This window comes from Nelumbo nucifera, chromosome 8 (assembly GCF_055504915.1).
Source record: "Nelumbo nucifera cultivar China Antique chromosome 8, China Antique-T2T, whole genome shotgun sequence".
Lineage (NCBI taxonomy): Eukaryota > Viridiplantae > Streptophyta > Magnoliopsida > Proteales > Nelumbonaceae > Nelumbo > Nelumbo nucifera.
The window spans coordinates 11776715-11796214 of NC_142656.1; the positions used below are offsets into that span (position 1 = coordinate 11776715).

General features: G+C 34.8%; 1 protein-coding gene across 6 annotated transcripts; it reads left to right on the forward strand.

Annotated features, from left to right (window-relative positions):
- The first annotated feature begins 2817 nt into the window (after positions 1-2817).
- Positions 2818-18095, forward strand: LOC104592268 (fe-S cluster assembly factor HCF101, chloroplastic-like). 6 transcript variants are annotated; one of them, XM_010251537.3, is made up of 16 exons: positions 2818-3011; positions 3104-3244; positions 3657-3799; positions 3936-3986; positions 4325-4480; positions 4700-4843; positions 4926-5068; positions 6487-6556; positions 6871-6966; positions 7153-7242; positions 7369-7422; positions 8404-8527; positions 8690-8814; positions 11525-11647; positions 12171-12239; positions 17886-18095. In XM_010251537.3, the coding sequence occupies exons 1-16, from the start codon at positions 2942-2944 to the stop codon at positions 18078-18080; spliced, it is 1794 nt and encodes a 597-aa protein (XP_010249839.1). In that variant the 5' UTR covers positions 2818-2941; the 3' UTR covers positions 18081-18095. The 6 variants fall into 6 exon arrangements, with proteins under 6 accessions (XP_010249839.1, XP_010249844.1, XP_010249845.1 ...); XM_010251542.3 differs by lacking the exon at positions 17886-18095 and adding an exon at positions 17459-17800; XM_010251543.3 differs by lacking the exon at positions 17886-18095 and adding an exon at positions 15334-15714.
- Positions 18096-19500: the final 1405 nt, after the last annotated feature.

A 19500-nucleotide genomic window follows, 5' to 3' on the forward strand; every position in this document is an offset into this window, starting at 1 on the left:
ATTATAATATTTTTATTATATATATATTCAAGCCGGCTCGCGAGCCTCACGAGCCGAGCTCTAGTAGGCTCGAGCTCGGATCGTTGCCACCTCTATTTGTTGGCCTGAGTTTTTATAATCTTTTACTGTTGTGGGGATTTTGTTTTGTGACATCTATGTCGGCTATGGTTTCTGTTGATACTTTGGAGGCTAGGCTGGCTTGGAGTGCTTGTGTTTAGGGGTGTCAATTGGACTAGATTTGGTCCAATCCGGTTCAGTCCAATGTGAGTCCATTACTAATGGACCCGGTCCAATCCAATGAATAATTTTGACCTCTTTGGACCTGTCCAATTCAATGTTTGGACCGTCCAATTTGTTCAAACTCATTTTAATTTAGATTGGTTTCAACCCAAACCTGGTCCATTGACACCTATATTCTTATCTTATATAAATGGACCGAATATTGGCTTAATCCAACCAAATCCAGTATAAATTTATTATGGATGGACCAGGTCCAGTCCAATTTAATAAATATTTTGGATCAGATTGGTCCAATCCACTATCTTTTTGTTCCATCCAATCCGTTCAAATTGATTTTGGACTGGACCTCAAAACTGGTCCATTGACACGGTGACACCCTTACTTGTGTAATGTCTTGTAGTTCTGTTTTTTTTTTTTTTTTTTTTTTCCTCCCTTCTTTTCCGAGTGACTGACTGACTTCTAGTCAGGGTCAGTCTCCTCTTTAATTTCTTTTTTTTTAATAAATTTTATTTTATTACCAAAAAAATAAATTAAATTGAATCTATTCAATTCAACCCACTCTTGCTAATGTGTGCTCATATGTTATTTAATTACATTCTATGCATGTGTACTTTTGTGTGTGTGTGTGTGGGGGGGGTTCTTTCATGTGAATGGTTTTGTTTTCTAAAACAAAATCAATTGCCACATCAGCAAAAAATGTCTTGTTTTTGTTGACATGGCAATTGCTTTTATTTTAGAAAACAAAAGCATTCACAATGGCAAATACCTCATTAATTTGACTTGAAGTTTCTATTTTTCATCGATTTGCCTTTTTAAAATTACTTCACTCCTATGGAAATATAGAATTAATATATTTGTGAACAAGTTTGCTAATTGGATCATTATTGAGCTTCCTTGCCTTTCCTAGATCACTTAAAACAAATCAAACCATTTGGTTTGAAAACAAATTGGTTCTTAAGGCTGCGTTTGGAAACGATACCAATAACTGCAAATGCAAATATGTAGAGTATAAAATGGTCTATATAAATTGTAAAGTTGGATTATTTTTGTACTGATAAATTTACCTCTTTACCAAACAGACTTTTAGTTATAATAGATGCAAGCACGAATTTCAATAAAGCATATGCCTATTTTTTTATCAAAAGTCCACTTGAATGCAAATTTACTTTATTTTTATTGATGTACTTTTACATCTTATTATCAATGTAAATGTGTATTGGAAAATGTGTTTTCTGTCATTTGTCAATGTATGAATGTAGTGTTGCTAGATAGGCAAAAGTGAAACAGAGTGCAAATTTACCCTGAACCAGGACCTATACTCCATTTGCATTGTTTCCAAACGCAACCTTAAAAAACAAACAAAAATATATTATTGGTTGTATATGTATTTTTTTTTTTAGGGCCTGTTTAGCAACACCGAACTGAAAATTCAGTTAAGCTGGTTCAACTGCTTTGAAACACTCTAGATAAACAATTCAAAGAGGCTGAAGCCGACAACCCTTGAAATGGCTGACTAATAACTGATTCGGGCTCTTTGGATTTTTCACCATAGATATATTATAGGCTATCCATGTGGGCATTTAATATTTATTTTTCTTTCTTCTTTTTCAAAATAGACCCTCCCCACCCAAAGCTTTTATATTATAATCAATGAGTTGTGGTTCCAACATGTTTCAACATGATCTATGTCCCGCACATGTTCCAACATAATCAATCTCAACATCTCTTAGCATTCTTGTGGACTTGGCTACCCGAATAGGAATGTCAATTGATCGAGCCTGATTCGGTACAGCTTGTACCAGTATCGAACTGATTACTTTATTGGGACAAATCATAGACTTAGAACCATCCCGATTAATAATCGGGATGGTCAAGTCCGACCCAATAGACCCGATTATATTTGAGATATATAATTTTTTATATAAATAATAACTTAAAATATGATTTTTGATAATATAACTTTAATCAAAATGTTCTAAAATAGTAAATTATTTATATATTAATAATCCATTTTTTTAACAAAGTCTTATATTGTCTATCAAGTTTATCCTTTCAGACAAGAAACATAATAAAAATTACAAAAAAATAAAAAAAAACTTTTATATATTTTTAATAAAATAATTGGCTCAGGCCTGAATCAATTTGAAACAAGCAAGAACTAGAGTCTATCCAATTATTGATCGGGATAAAATAAGTAATTCAGTTTGGAAAGAATATAAATACAAATATATAGAATGCAAAACCTTGTATTTTATATTATTTTGTATGAATTTACATTGTATATTTGTATTTATACTCCTTCCAAACTAAGCCTTAAATAACAATAAAACCAAAACCAATATAACCGATTCGGTTCGGTCAACCGGATAGAACCGACCCATTGCCAGCCCTATACCCGAGTATAAAGCCTTCGAGTCCAACGTGTAAAAGTTTTGTCACATCGCAAAGATGCCCCCGCAATAAGTTTGAAAACATACTTCGTTTTTCGGTAATTTCCTAAAATAGGAGGGTATTTCAGTAGTTTCAATTAATATTACCATATGATATAAGGTGATTCGATTTGAATGATTGTCTGACAAGATAACTATCTGAGGTTCAAAGGCTCTCGGTTTCAGACCACGACTCTCGAATTATTCGGCTATTCCATCTCTCTCTCTCTCTCTCTCTCTCTCTATGCACAGGTTCAGAGTTTAGACAACAAATGCAACTTCTTCAGGCTCCATCCTTGTCCAATATCACATTACTAAGCACAACATCGTCATTAAATCGAGGTATTTATTTTCTTGTTCCGCTGTGCTCGGTGTCCACATTGTCACTTAAGTTACTTATAACTTACCTTTCTTCTTTTCTGAAACTTCTGTAGGATTTCTTTCACCAAAGAAATCGTTCGATATTTCCACCGTTAATTGTTCCATTTCATCTCAAAGACATGAAGGATTTGTACGGCTGTTGCGTAGTCAGTCTATTTCAAGCACAGTTACCACTAGAGCTGCTTCTGTTAAAGGTGATTTCTACCTCCAAAGGAAACCAAGATTCCGTCCTTGAGTCATAACAAAACCCAGATCGCTAATTTGCACGACGTGTTGAATGTGTGTAGTTAATCTACTGTTGTATTGGTGCATAGTCTATACTAGTTCAACAAAGTAAATCAAATGAGGATTAACACTTTCACTTCAGCATGGTTGTCAAGGCGACAGGGCGCCCTTGGGGGCTCGTCTCGCCAGTTTCCACCAAAACTTTACCATTATCCTCGAGTTATTCAACTCAAATTGGCTTTAATCCCAACTATTTACGGTGGCTATTATCCTCTAGTTAATCTATTACTGTATTTTACTTGTTGTCTTGGCAATTTTTCATTGTCTGTATAGTTTTGGTTTTATGTCTATAATTTCTCACTGTTCTTTGTCTTTTTGTAGCTGATGCTTCCATAGTATCTATTGGCACTGCTGAGAATGATGTATTGGCAGTCTTATCCCAGATCATTGATCCAGATTTTGGGACAGATATTGTATCGTGTGGGTTTGTGAAAGATCTGCATATCAATGAGACCTTGGGTGAGGTAAATAAGGAACGTGAATAGTGTAAAACTTTCATAATTTTCTTCTAACTAGTGTTGTTTTCAAATGCTAATATTTTCCACCTTTGCACATGGGAGATATTGTTTTCACTAAAAATTCTAAGTTTTCATATTTCAGGTTTCATTTCGTTTGGAGCTTACTACACCAGCATGTCCAATCAAGGACATGGTAATTGACATACAACCACCACTGTTTGATCAAGAACTGCTGTTTGTTTCAAATGGTAGATGTTTTTTTCTTCTTTCCATTACTAATTATGGGAACTTGTGGAAGAACATCTACATTTTTATTCTTAAATTCTTTCCTTATTTTCTTTTAATCCAAATGTTATATCTTGTTCTGCGATTAGATATATCTATAAGGGCTTCTGGTTACAGCATCTAACTTTAATTTGTTTTGAACACATTTTCTTTCTCCCCCATTTTTCTTTTATTAGATTAATCCCTAGGTCGTTTCAGTAAGAGGTTTTGTTCAACACAATATTAACAAGATTCAATGTGTTGCAGTTTGAACAGAAGGCAAATGAGGTGGTGGCAATGCTTCCTTGGGTTAAAAAGGTTAATGTAACTATGTCAGCACAACCTGCAAGACCTGTTTTTGAAGGGCAACTTCCAATTGGCCTGCAAACTATTTCTAATATTGTTGCAGTTTCAAGTTGCAAGGTAGTGTGTTCCCAAGCTGTAGCTTGTTAGGTTCTATTTTTTCTGTATGCTTTGATATTGGGGTTTTTATGACATTTAACTTCTGTGTTGAACAAGTGAAAGTGGTCATGGGGCAAGCAGATTCCTATCATTTCATTCCTTTCTGAATGATGTGCCCTTTATATATATATATATCTGGTTTCCATATTTATTGCTACGGAATTATTTGAAGCTGTTCAGGGAGGTGTGGGAAAATCAACTGTTGCTGTAAATCTTGCATATACTTTGGCTGGTATGGGTGCTAGAGTTGGCATCTTTGATGCTGATGTCTATGGGCCAAGCTTACCAACAATGGTTTCCCCTGAAAACTGTCTGTTAGAAATGGTAATTTTTCTCATGTTTTGTTGATGTTAAATTCATTGTACATAAGATTCTATGGTAATGACTCTGAACAAGCTGCCTTCAGAACCCAGAGAAGAGAAGCATAATTCCCACAGAATACCTGGGTGTGAAGTTGGTATCTTTTGGGTTTGCTGGACAAGGACGTGCAATAATGAGAGGTCCAATGGTTTCTGGGGTCATCAACCAACTACTAACTACTTCTGAATGGTATGTTGTTTCTTTACAGACACCCATATTGAAGTGAAAAAGAAATATCATCTATTTTTTTTTTCCAAGTTGTAAAAATTCATTAGTTTAACTTTATTATTTTATATCAAAGTTTGACTTACAACTTTGTGAAACTCTAATGACATGCAACTTTTATGAAGCATGAATTAACCAATCATTTTTATGTTGTCTTGAAATTACTACAATGGTTTATACTCCTAATTGCATCTAATTTCCAAAACCAAATTACTTACAGTTGCTAGCTAAATCCACATAAAATCCTATATTATGAAATGTTATTGTCATAATAAATAAGCCCACTTATGTTCGTATTAAACCTGTTTATTGTCCATTTTGCTAACCCTCCCAAGCCAAACCAACCAACAGACAAATTGGAACCTATGGGAGGGTTCTATATGCTCCACAGTGTGTTTTCTGTTTCATCATCATCATCATCTAAGCCTTGTCCCAACTATATGTGGTTGGCTACATGAATCCTGTTTCACCATCCTGTTCTGTTAAGTGTCATATCTTTCAAATTATGAACACTTAATCATTTCTTACTACTTCCACCCAAGTCCCTTTTTGGTCTGCCCTAGCTCTTCTACCCTTAAACTTGTAACAGATCAGTACTTCTAACGGGTGCTGTAGATGGTCTTCTGTGCAGTTTTGTTTTCTTTTTCTTCTTTTTAATTTTGAATATAATATTCTTGCCCTTGTGCCCCAAGTTCAAGCCTGGTTCCTGGGCAAGCATTAATAACTGGTAGGGCTGTCAATGGGTTGGGACTGGGCCGGGTCCAGGTAGAACCGGAACTGACCTGATAAGAAATAGTAAGGACATGGAACTGAACCGGACCTGATAGGGTCTGTAATTTTAGACCCAGAACCAAACTGATCGTTCTTGGGACAATTGGGTCTGACCTGATTATAATAAGCCTACTGAAAATATTATATATAATATTAATTATATATATATATAGGGTTGGGTATGAGTTGGTTTGGGACTTGGTGGAACCGGTTCCTAGCTGATAAGAATCGGGACAATATATCAGGAACCAGAACCGACCCAATTGGTTCAGGTCTTTCGGGTCCAACCCGACCCATTGAGGCATTGACAGCCCTAATAACTGGGCAAGTGCTTGGCTTGCCACACCCTGGTGCTCCATCAACTAGATTTTAAGAAACTTCTGGTATTCTGATATCTCAAGCGTGTTTTTGAAATCCTACTCCTGGGATTCAGAAGTCACAGTTCAAATAAATTTAGAAAAATACTCTTAGTAGTGTGTCCCATTTGTGGTTAGCTAATACTCAACATAAGAGAGATTGTTTTCTACTATAATCAATGAATTTCAGCTTTTTGGAGTTTATTTTTCCCAAAATTTTAACATGCTAATACGCAGTTTCTGGTGACTGTGCAGGGGAGAGTTAGACTATCTTGTTATTGATATGCCTCCTGGGACTGGAGATATCCAACTCACTCTGTGCCAGGTCTTACTTCTCATAATTTCATTTTGTTTGACATAAAAAAACTGTTAGTATTATAATTAAATACTTCAAGAACCATCTTCATAGGGTTTGATGCATTTGAGTAGTCAAGAGTTGTCAACGGCACTTGCATTATCCTTTTTTAACTTGCATGGAATTAAATATGGCCATAAATAGAGAGCAAATATTTATTTTTGTTGATTCTAGTAAAATTCTGTGATCTACATATTTATGTTGGTTGTAATAACAACCATCTTCCTTGAGCTTTCTTCTTCTTGATGCTTCCTACATTTTGACTTAGAAGTTCAACTTCCCAGGTTGTCCCTTTGACCGCTGCTGTGGTTGTTACTACCCCTCAAAAACTAGCATTCATTGATGTTGCGAAAGGAGTCCGCATGTTTTCTAAGCTTAAGGTGAGCAATTTATATGTAAGAATCAATTACCTGTTTCCCATTAATATATCTATTATTTTCTATGTATCAATTAAAAAAAAATGCAATTATCAACATGTAAAACAATGCTCTTGGAAGGTACATTTTATATACTATTTTCCATATTTTCATACTTCTCGAAAATGCTTTCTTGTGTGTGTTCTCCAGGTGCCATGTGTTGCTGTTGTTGAAAATATGAGCCACTTTGATGCTGATGGGAAACGCTACTACCCATTTGGTAGGGGCTCAGGTTCTCAGGCATGTAACTTATTGCAGAGTTTGTATCATGAACTAATGTTCTTTACCAATCTTTAAATGCTCTAGGTGAATGATATGACATCAAGATTCAGATGAACTCTAATGAATCCACCCATGTACATGCAGGTTGTTCAGCAATTTGGAATCCCACATCTATTTGATCTTCCCATTAGACCAACTGTACGTGCATGAGGTTTCTTCTGTTCTTACTAAATGAAGATGTTGTTTTGGTATTAAGCATAATGGAATGGTGAAGCAGGATTCATGTAGTCGATCCCATACAGTTGGGATAAGGCTTAGACGATGATGATGATCATCATCATTCATTTTATTTGCATTACATATCATTGATATCTGATAGTTCTTTTTATTAATCACACTTTATACTCATGTATTTCTAAGGTACTCATTGTTTAATTGAATTCGTTTCTTTGAGTGGGCATTACCTTATTCTATGAATTCTTATTTTTAACTGAGCTGGCCTTGAACTTCCATTATGACCATCCAATCCATGTATCACTGGGTACATGTTAAAGAACCAATCTAAAATTCCTTCATCTTAGAGTTTAACTCTTTGCAAAAAAACTATTAAATATATATATTTTTTTCTTTTTTTTTCCTCTCTGTTTCATTTCCCTCTTTTCCTGCCTGCTTAGAGCTCAATTTTCCAGAACAAATTTTCTTTTATGGCGGGTCTTTATTAATGGGTTCAACTTGATATCAGAAAAACTTGTAACCAATCAACCGATATCAAAAAGTGGTAACCAATCTGGTGGTATTTATCAAAATTCAGAGGGTTTTGACTGGTCAAAGCTCTTCCGGTATCATGTCTTTCCAGCAGCATATGTTTTTCCTTTGTCAATATTTTCTTGGAAAATTATTTGGATAAAGATCTTCAGTTTGATTGTTTCCTTACACTATCTCCTTTATTTTTCTGTTTTGGCTCCATCATTTATTAGTTACAACCCTTGTAAATATTTCCTTACTTTTATCCATTTTCCTTGTTGGGATACAAGTGTGGCTTATTGAGGCCTGGTTTGTTCTCCAATAAAAACTGAATGTTATTAAACAGTATTACATTTTCCATGTCTGAAAGTGCTTTGTGATTAATGTTTTGTTAATTCAAACAATTATCTTTTGACCCAACATTTATTTTACCAGCTATCTGCTTCTGGAGATAGTGGGATGCCTGAAGTAGTAGCTGACCCTCAAGGTGAAGTTGCTAGAACATTTCAGGAGCTTGGAGTTTGTGTTGTCCAGCAGTGTGCAAAGATTCGCCAACAAGGTAAACAAACAGATAATGGGAAAAGTTCCAAGGAAGATAGTAACTATAAATTGGTATTGATTGATATTGTGTTTATGCTGCTTATAATGATCAAGAGGTTCATTGACTTCATTCAGCGTTCATGTTCGTCCTCATTTTTGTTTCCCTATTTTCTTTTTTCAGTATCAACAGCTGTAACATATGATAAATCTATCAAAGCAATCCGGGTGAAGGTACCAGATTCAGACGAAGAGTTCTTCCTGCATCCTGCTACTGTGAGACGAAATGACCAGTCTGCCCAGAGTATTGTATGTGAACTTGACCTTTAACATTAATCTAGCATTCTTAGTTATACGGTTATACTTACATGAAATACTTTATTTTCTGCCTTTGTCAAGGACTTAAATTGGTCTCATGGCACTTTTCAACCCTCCCCTCAGTTCTCATATACAGAACATGTAAATACTGAATGAATCCACAATATATTTTTTTATGGTAGAGATAATAACAATGATAATGACGATGATATAATTATGGTATGATAGTTGCAGAAAGAAAGGGACCTGATTTCCTGAAGTTACAAATTGGTGTCTTCTACATCTTTTGTAGAGACAACATATTTGTATGCATGATTACGTTATAGATTTAAGGAAAGGAATGAGGCTCTACTATGAAAGTGGTTATGGAGGTTCCCACACGAAACAAACAGGTTGTGGCACAAGATTGTGACTAGTATACATGGGCTCTCAGAGAATGGTTGGGATGCTGGAGTGTTAGTGCTTCACCTTGGAAAACGACTCACAAACTCCTTCAATTGCTCCTCAATCATATTCATGTAACAAAGTTAAATTTTGGGAAGATGTGTGGGTGGGTGACTCTTATTTAAAGACCTTATTCCCCTCAATATATGCCCTGTCCTATCTTAAGGGCAAACTGGTTGCTGATTTCCTTTCCCCTTCTCCTTCACAATTTGGTTTTGCTTGGAATCTGGGTCTTCGTAGAAATGTGAGAGATTCGGAGCTGGATTTGGTGTCTTCTATTATTCAGCTGCTTGACGGGGTATTTATTGATCTTACTAAGCAAGATACTAGACTCTGGACTCCTAATCCCTTTGGAGCTTTCAGTTGTGCGTCCTTTTTCAAAACCTTGACCTATCCTCAACCTGGGGTACAATTCCCAGTCCAAGAAGTTTGGTGTTGTCCTATTCCCCCCAAAGTGGGTGTTTTCTGTTGGGAGGTTTACCATGGTGCAATTAACACCTGTGATCTGATGCAGAGGAAGAGGCCTGGATGGTGCCTTTCACCCAATTGGTGCTGCTTGTGTGAATCAAATGGTGAAACTGTTCATCATATTTTTGTTTCCTGTCCTGTTTCTAGCTGCATTCGGGAATGGTTCTTTTCTCTCTTTGGATGCAGGTGGGATACCCGGTGAGCTTGGGAAGATTGTTTGACGCCTCCACTTTCAGGTGGCCAAAAAGAAGAGGAAGAACTCTGTGGAGATGCACACGGGAACAGTGCTTTGGATGTTATGGGAGGAAAGAAATCTGAGAATTTTTGAAGGAAAGAAAAGGTGTAAGGATTTACTGATAGAAGGGATTATGATAAAAGTGATCTCATGGGTAAAATCTATGGGATTATTCTCAGACTTTATTGCGGATGATATAATCAGGAACTGGAGGTCTCTAGCATCCTCGTCATCAGCAAAGTAGAAGGTTTTAAGAAATGGGGATCCTCCTGAATCTGGATTTCTCAAATTAAACTTTGATGGGAGCAGCTTTGGCAACCCAGGTGTGGCTGGAATTGGTGGGGTCATAAGAGATGACATGGGAAAGTAGTGGGGCTGTATTCTGGCCCTATTGGATGGGGAGACTCCATTACAGCTGAACTAAAAGCAGTGGTCTTTGGAATACAAAAAGCCATGGAAATAGGTGTGAGAAATCTGGTTGTAGAAGGTGATTCCAAAGTAATTATAAGCTGGCTAAAGCAGAATGGAAAGACTCCATTGGTATTCAGAAATGAGATCAAGAAACTTAATCACATTACCAAGGACATGCAGTTATTATTTCAGTGGACTCCAAGAGCAGCAAATGGGTTTGCGGACCAGCTAGTGAAGCAAGGGGCTAATATGGAACATTTTTTTGGGCTTAGTTGTAAGGCTGTAAAGCAAAATCTTAGGTGGAAATTTTTGAAGTCTAATGGGGTTGCCAAGGCTACTCAATTTCTGTACTAATTCTCATCTCATTTTTCTTAATAAAATCATCTTTGCTGATAAAAAATGATTACATTATAGATTTACAATTAACATATTGTGGTGGATAATGATGCAAAATTATCAATACTTGTACCTAAAATTGCAAGATAATACAATACATATCTTATATTGTTAATGCATGATTATTGTTCTTCAAACCAAGTTCCCCGTTATTTCTGTAATGGATCAGGAATTGCTTTTCAACATATTGATATCCTTGCTACTTTGATCAAGTAAACTGCATAACTAAGTGCTATCTATGTATTTCACTTTGTACTACTAGAGGTAAACTCAACCTAATATGCAAGGTTTGAAGTATCGATATGTATCAGTGTGTATCATACAATATGTACTGGTTGTGAACCCACTGATACACTAAATATCAATAAGTGGGTGATTTCAACCATTTCAAACTTAAATAGGTGATGTGACATCACCACTGACAAACTACCATCCAAAAAAGTCAAAAAACAAAGGGTTTCCATTGAATGAAACTCTTGGTAGTTGGTACACAATTTTTGCATATCAAGAGTATCAATACTTTGAACGATGCCTACATGATCAGGAAGTAGTATCATGTTATATACAGCATTTGAGTCTCGATGGCTCCAAAGTCCAAGAAAGTAATGCTTATATTTGTATATTAACTAGGTATTCGTAAATCTAAAGTTGTTTTTGTTTGAATTTAGCTATTTGTTTTGTATGTGAGAACATATTTTTTCTTATTTTTGTTTTACTTGTGATTCTTTTTTTTTTTTTTTGTATCAGGATGAGTGGACTGGGGAGCAAAAACTGCAATATACTGATATTCCTGAAGATATTGAGCCAGAAGATATCTGGCCAATGGGAAATTATGCTGTTTCCATAACATGGCCGGATGGATTTATCCAGGTGATTTTATACTTATTGGGTGTCAGAAAAGGAATTTATGTGATGCGTGTATCCTGTCATATAAATGTACTCAGCGAAATATCATGCATAGGGGCTGGGGTTACATCTATGTTTCCCTGGTATGGCAAGGACACAGCTGGGTACAGTATCAGATATGAAACTTACATTAAAAGTTGAAGTATCTGACATGATGCTGCACCCTTGAACAGGTATCTGGGTATCATAGGGTTAAATCAATATCCAACCCTGGTACAAAACAAGCTTCTTCATGCCACTTTACCCTTCAATAGGATCATAATTAATTGCCAGTATGTCATTGCATAAAGCATCAGCATATGCTAATTTTTATGCTGACCTCAAGATACCTCCAATGGTTATGAAGCCTTGGTTGGAAACAAATAAAAAAAAAGGATAGAGAATTCAATATACAAAACATTCACCATGTCCCACTAACTTTAGCATTTGTGATCTTGGCATTTTCTCATCAATTTAGTAACTTGAACATTTTTATGTTGTTCTGTAGATTGCTCCCTATGATCAATTGCAAACCATGGAGCGACTAGTTCATGTTTGCAAACCAGCTCCTGCACAGGTAAAGGCCCCCATCAATGCTAAATTTATAGACAGAAAATGGGTTTCTATAGTACAGTGATGGCTTATGTATGCAGGTTAGACAATTTTCTTGGAAGCCATAGTAGAATTAATTGAGTTGAATCATTCATCATGTTTTGACTCAGTCCACATCTTCTGTTAGATGGATGATGCTCAGTCTTTTCTCACTAATTCAACCAGTGGAATTTTAGTCTGCTCTTGTCCTCTCAAAGTATGCTTGCACCATATCAGTTCCTCTGACAGGTGCTCTTTGGTGCATGAGAAAACCAACTAATGTAGAGGCTGGTAGATTAAAGGCAATGTCGATGGGTAGTCTTGCTTCAAATTCCAATAAAGTATGCTCTGAATTTAGGGGAAATTCCAGAGAATGGTTGCTGGTTTTCTTCTAGTAGAAGAGAACTAGTAGAAAATAAAAAAAAAAAGAAAAGAAGAATCACATGTTTCAAGAAGAGAAGAAAGATTAAATATATAAGAAAAAAACTATCTCAATCAATTCGCATTCCATTCTTATTCAATTTTGCTATTCTGGAAAGATTTGTATTTCTATATAGAACTCCTCAAAGCTTAGAAAATTTACAATTACTAAAACTGGAGCTGACTCCTAAGTCGTAATTAGAATCCCGGAAACTCCTAAGAATAAAAATTCAGAAAATAGAAACACATAAAAATGGTAGTTGACTTTAATATTTTCCTAAACAAAAAGGAAACTACTAATTGCAGATTTTCTAATAAATAATAATATCTGGTTAAAAAATTAGAAGCTATAAACTTGGAAAATCCTGCCAGCATCTAAATCTGGGTTCAGCCATTGGTTCCTCCTCTGATATGTTTTAGTAACTTTGGGATGTTCAAATCTCAAAGTTACATCACTAACTCAGTAATGATTATCATATTATCCTATGGGGCTACCCTTGAATTTTCATAAATAAAGGGCAGCCCAGTGCATGAGGTTCTCCCGCCAGTGTGGGGTCTGGGGATGGACAGATGTACATAGCCTTACCCCTGCAGGTACACAAAGAGGCCCGTTTCCAAGATTCTAACCCTGGCCACCCAGGTCACAATGGAGAAACCCTACGGTTGTGCTAAGGCCCACCATCGAATTGTTATAAATATGTTCTTTATTTGTTCTTCCTAATTTTCCCACCCATCTCTATATCCTCATCTAAGAAAGTTTTATCATATGGAGTTCTCTTGATTTCCAATTTGCGCTGCTTGGTTGATCTTAATGCTGTCTTTTGTAACTTCATCCTCAACTCGTGTACTATGGGCATCTTGCAACACTCTAGAAGCATATTCGTACCTCATTATTTGTTAATTGGATATGACTGGATGCAAATCAGGTAGCTGATTTGAAGAATCTACAGTGCATTAGCCTGGGTCCTGCACTGGGTCCATTCAAATTTTAATAAATGCCTAGCCCAAGCCTGTCCAAATTGCACCCCGAGATGTGAAGCATTATTTTTAATGTTTCTTCATTACGGATACTTGAATCTAGATAATGAAATGGATGCTTTAGATAGTGGTTTTCCATCAGTTTTAATTGTTATTTCGTTCTTGTATTTTATTATTTTTGGGAAAAATCATACACCAAATATCATTAGTGCAACTTAAATCATTTATAACCAATGCAAATCTATGTGAGCATGTGAGTACAATGTTGTACACCCATTACTGATTACGCACCTGCTCTAGGGCTCTTTGACAAGGAACTCCTGTCTTTCACCCCTAGTGTTTTCAAATGGTTATTTCTTCAGCATTCAGGTGTCATATAAATTTATCTATTTAAGGCTCATGTACTAGTCAAATGCCCAAATTTGTCTGTAAAAAATTTATTGTATATTTTCTTTAATTTCATGAAAATCATGTGAAAATCTTGCCTATTCTCGCTAAATGTCTCAATCAATTGCCCAAGTAAAAAATGTAGCCTATATGGTTAATTTCCCAAGACAAAGCAAGACTGGTAAGTTTCACCTTTTGATTCATAAACAATTTCTCAAATAATTGGGTATAGCTCATAGTTGTCAAGGCGTCGCCTAGGCGATTAGGCGCCATTGTTTGGGCGCCTCGCCCAAATGCCTTGACTTTTAGCAATCAGGCGCCTTTCTAGGCGATTAAGCGCCCGCCTAGGTGACAAAAATGACAAGGCGGGTGCCTTTTATAATATCATTTATATTGGTGTATCTTATTAATGTATGTGTTAATACATTTTATTATATGCTATATATATTGATTATATTTTGTTTTAATGTTTTACTATTGAAATTTAAAAGAGCAAAGGGTTTTGAGAAGAGAAAAAGAAAGAAAGAAAGAAAGAAAAGAAAAGAAAGGGGAAAGAAACAATAGAATAATAAAGTTCTTTTTTCCTATTCTCTCTCTAATTAAATAAAACAGAAACTCCATCCTTGTTTTTTTTCTATTTTACTTTCCAACTTGAATATTTATCGTATAAAGTTAATAATCTTCTTTAGCTGCTAATTAATATGAATTTGCTCTATTAAATACTTATTATAGTAGTATTATTTTTGAAAATAATGAAATTAATATATGTAAAAGATTTTTATCTTTTAGATGTGATGACTTTCCACATTTTTAGAGGAAATTTAATGTTCTTAATAAAGAGAATTGCTATTTTTCAGCTAACATACATGCTGAATGGTATATAAAACTAGGAAACTAGCCAAAAGTCAGTTTTTCATATTATAAAATTTTTATGGCCTAGGTGCCCACCTAGGCGACTAGTCTAGAAAACTATGGTATAGCTCTCTCTCTCTCTCTTATTGTAGTTTATGCTATAAGTTTCATCTTTATTATTACCGGCCTTATAGCTTCATGTGAAAATTGAATATGAGAGATGCTATTGATCAAAGTTACACAAAAGTGGAAGCAGAAACTAAAGCTCAAGCTACGAGTGAGATCTCCCATTCATATTGATTCATAAAAAAATGTACCTTCATCCTAATAGTAAGCATTTGAACGTAACCAAGAAATATTGTTTATTTAATAAATCAAGTTGTTAATGGTATAGCATAAAGATTCTGTTCTGATTCTTTGTTAATTTTCTTATGCAACGCAAGGATTGAAAATGGAATATATGATCTTGAAACTTGGAAGGATGTCTAATCTAGGAATGAGTCCACAACCTTATGGTTGCAGCACAGGAGAAATTTATTTAATGCTTGAATAAAATCCGCATCAAATGTATAGCCCCAGGAATGCTGCACTCTGCAAATGAATGATGGATGTTCCTGACACGAACCAATCCAGTCCTATCAAGAGTGAGCTATACAGTTTTTTAAGTGTCAAAGGGTGAAATCTTTAATCTGTTTCTAAGAAATCTCTGCACATGATTATCATCTGTAAGTGCAATATTGTTACACAAATCCAGGAAGGCATTGTATGTAGTCTTGTAGCTTGCCTTGAATTGAATGTAAATGAAAACTGAGCTAAACCTGCTAAAATATGCTGGGTAGCCTATTGGCATATAATTGAGTACACCCAAACCCAAGCCAGAACTAGTAAGTAAAACCCAGCTTTAGGACGAGTGATGTTACCGAGTCAACACAACCTCCAGCCCGATATGAAGGGCCCATTTCCATGTACGCCTCAATTTGAATTAAATACTAAATACTAAACCCTTCCCAAAGTCAAAATTTTCTGAAAGCTACGGATTCTGATTTCTGAATGTATCTTCTCAGACCCACCTGGTGTATCTGTATTCTATGTCTACAGATAAGTGAGAAGGTTATTTAAAATTCAACTGTTCAAACCTTTTCTGGTCTCAGAGAACTTCTCCCATTAACTAATCCAAAAGAAAAGAACCGCCCCATTAATGAGAGCCACTTTATAATATTAATATTGTTTCCACTTTGAATGTCAATATCTCCGACTGTTGTCAGGTCCCATCTCATTCTCTCCCTCATTACTTTGCTTAACCTTTTCACCTTTTGGTTTTAAATTAAATTCTGAACCTACTCTTCTCTGCCCTGGTCCAGATTTCATGTGAACTTTTCTGGGGTTCTACGACTTCTTAATGTAGGCCACTATTTATATAACTCACGGGGAATACTGTTGTAGAGATGCAATGCCACAATTAAATTACTAGATTCAAATTCCAGAAATCAAAACTAAAAGCTAGTAGCAAGGAAAGATATACTCTACGTCTCTTCTCATTCACATGTCTGATATTCAAATCCATTAAAACATATCTCATCATGAATATTTTTTTCCAAGTTAGGAAAATGACTGGAAGTTATGAAAAAAAGTATAAAACAGTTTATTTGGTCCAAGAAAAAAAAAGGAAAGAAGCTTTTTTTAATAAATGGAAAGAAACATGTTTGAAGCATTGTGAGCTAGGTGGTGGTTATATGCAAGATCAGCAATAGTGAGAGAAAGTGACTTGGTGCAAATAGGGGAGTCAACGGTATTCGAAAATCTGATTTCGAATTCGAGATTTGGTATAATCGAATCGAATTCGGATAATTCGAATATTTAATTGGCCGAATTTGGATATGACCTGATTTGATTAATAAATGTCCGAATTTGATCAATTATTTAGTTCTTATATATAATGTATAAAATATTTAAATGTTTTATATAATTTATATACTTTATATAAATAAAATATTTATCTTATATATTTATTAATTACCTAAAATAATTAATTGGTCGAATTCGAATTCGAATCAAATATTCGAATATTTAATTTGATTCAAATTTGAATATTAATTTTCAATATCTATCAGATATTAAACCAAATTCGGATACCGGATTTTTCTAATCGAATTTGAATTCAAATATTGCCTGATTCGATTTGATTTCGATTTGTTTACACCCCTAGGTGCAAATTGAAGGCTTTAGAAAGGGAAAGAAAGGGCAAAAAAATAAATGAATTCTGATGACATAAGCCTGAATGGATCTAATACAGTAAGTGCTTTGACAAAAGATATGGCTTTAAATAGAATGGATTTATGTAATAACTTCTAATAGATGGGGAATTAGAAATTCTGATGGTGAGAATGTACCAAAAAGTTCTTAAGAATAAACCCTTGTGATGTGATTATTTAGGGCATTTTATGAATCTAGGCATATAGTTGTGTCCTTTTATGAATACAGAAGGATGAAACGAAACCCAATTGTACCCACTAATGAAGTCTGACCTGAACCTCTACTGTTCCATGTGTTTACATTGTCAAATTGCAGATAATAAACATGGCCAAACAGTAAATGAACTCTGGTGGGTTTATTGATTTCTTAGAGCACCATGAAGTTGAATGATTGAACAAGGTCATCTGATGCTAGTTCAGCTTGGACGACCACAGAAAATGAGTGATCATCTCTGCAAACTCCGGACCACTGGTTTGAATGCAGAATACCATGAGCCATTAATTACTATGAGGTGTCTTAGAGCTTACGAAATCACCTATATAAAATTGCTAACTTGTTGTCCTTCTGTTAATGGTCAACTAGATCTTTTGTGATAAATTGGTCTGATTTGGCTTGGTTCATTCAATGATTCAATAATGATACTAGAAATAAGTGGGTTGGTTTGGTTTCTCTCTGTCGGCCATTTTAGACACTAAATGCGAGAAGTTAGCTTTTGAGATGTTCTGCTGCTTATATCTTACAGGACAGAAGAGGTCTTGCATCACATGGCGGGTCGGTACCTATTTTTTTTCTTTCTTTTTCTCTCTCTCATGAAAGGTTCAAGTATGTAGAGAGTGGTGGGTGGTGGGTAAGAATCGTTATAATACATGTTCATGTTCATCCTTTGAAATCCAACAACATTCTCTCTTTCTCTCTCTCTCTCCTCCAATGTACATAAATTTAGTGGTTGCCTGGTTGGTTGCACATTATTGCAGTGCACATGTCACTGCTGTGATTTTGGTATTGGCTGGACTTGAACATCTTTTGCCATGGTTTGGGTGGTTGGATGGCATCACCCAAAATCATGGTGACTAAAGCGGAGGTATAGATTAGCAGTATTAGGTATTGTATCAAAAAGTTTGAATTCAAATATATATCGGGATGCGTTTTGGATATGCATGGATACAGTAAAAAGATATGGACAAATTTAGATGCATAAGACAATCTCTTGTAAATCCCACAAATACATTAATAACACTAAATCTAAGGTTCAAATAAGTATAAGGTATAAATACAAAAGAGACATATACTAATAATATATCATACAACAATATTACTAATAAGAGGTTGAACATTTATATATCATATTAAAAACTTTACTAAGAATATATCAAATAATGTTTAACTTTTTATTTATTAAAATAAATTATTTTAGTACCATGAATATCATTTAAGACATAGGATAAAGCATTTTTATAATTTTTGGATTTTCCTAATTTTTTAGGCAAAAACCCATTGATTTATAACTAATAGAAGCTTAAAACATCATGGGTCTAACCAAAAGTTCAATATAAATTGATATTTACTTATTTAATATTTTTATATAATTTTCTATTTCTTCAAATAATCATTATGTTGCATATTGTGGATTAAATTATTAATTAATAAATTATGGAAATACATAAATTTAGTTTAAAAATATATAAGGTGCATTGTAATATCTAAAATACATATAATATGTAATTCAGAGTTTTCAATCAATACCCACTAAATATTGATATAGTTATTTTATTTTTATTTTTTATGTCAATTACCACATATTGGAGATTTCGCTTACTAGTGCCATGTATCTTTTGGTATTATCTATATCTTACAATACAATGTGATATATATATATATATATATGGTATGGGTAGAATCTACGTAAGTGTATCTAATTCACTCGTGTCACATGCCCATGTCTTTAGATACCGATATTATCCTGTATTAGACATATAGTATTGATATTTCAAGCCTTGATTAGGACCAAGGTTCAAAGGATTGATATGTCACATGAATTTGACCCCACACTCTTCCTTTGTTTTAATTTTTTTTTTCAAAACCTATTCAAAGGGTTGGCCTAGGCTTCTCTACCCCCTGAAATAGGTCAAAATACCAAAACATTCATATTGGCATATCAGTGGGTCACCAATACGATACGTATAGGCCAATAAAATTCAATACGTGACAAAATTTTGAACCTTGATTAGGACTAATAAACTGCTCTAATAAAATTTTGAACCTTGATTCAGTCTTACCAAATGGGATTTTTCACATGATCATTTGGAGAATCAACTGAAGTGGCAAATTTAAATTCAACAAATTGAGTCCTCCAACTT

Bases quoted from the DNA above. Each gene is read 5' to 3' on its own strand.
- LOC104592268 (XM_010251537.3), top strand. From the start codon at position 2,942: ATGCAACTTCTTCAGGCTCCATCCTTGTCCAATATCACATTACTAAGC. The intron at 3,800-3,935 runs GTAAATAAGGAA...TTCATATTTCAG, and splicing joins TCAATGAGACCTTGGGTGAG to GTTTCATTTCGTTTGGAGCT. The intron at 5,069-6,486 runs GTATGTTGTTTC...GTGACTGTGCAG, and splicing joins CTACTAACTACTTCTGAATG to GGGAGAGTTAGACTATCTTG.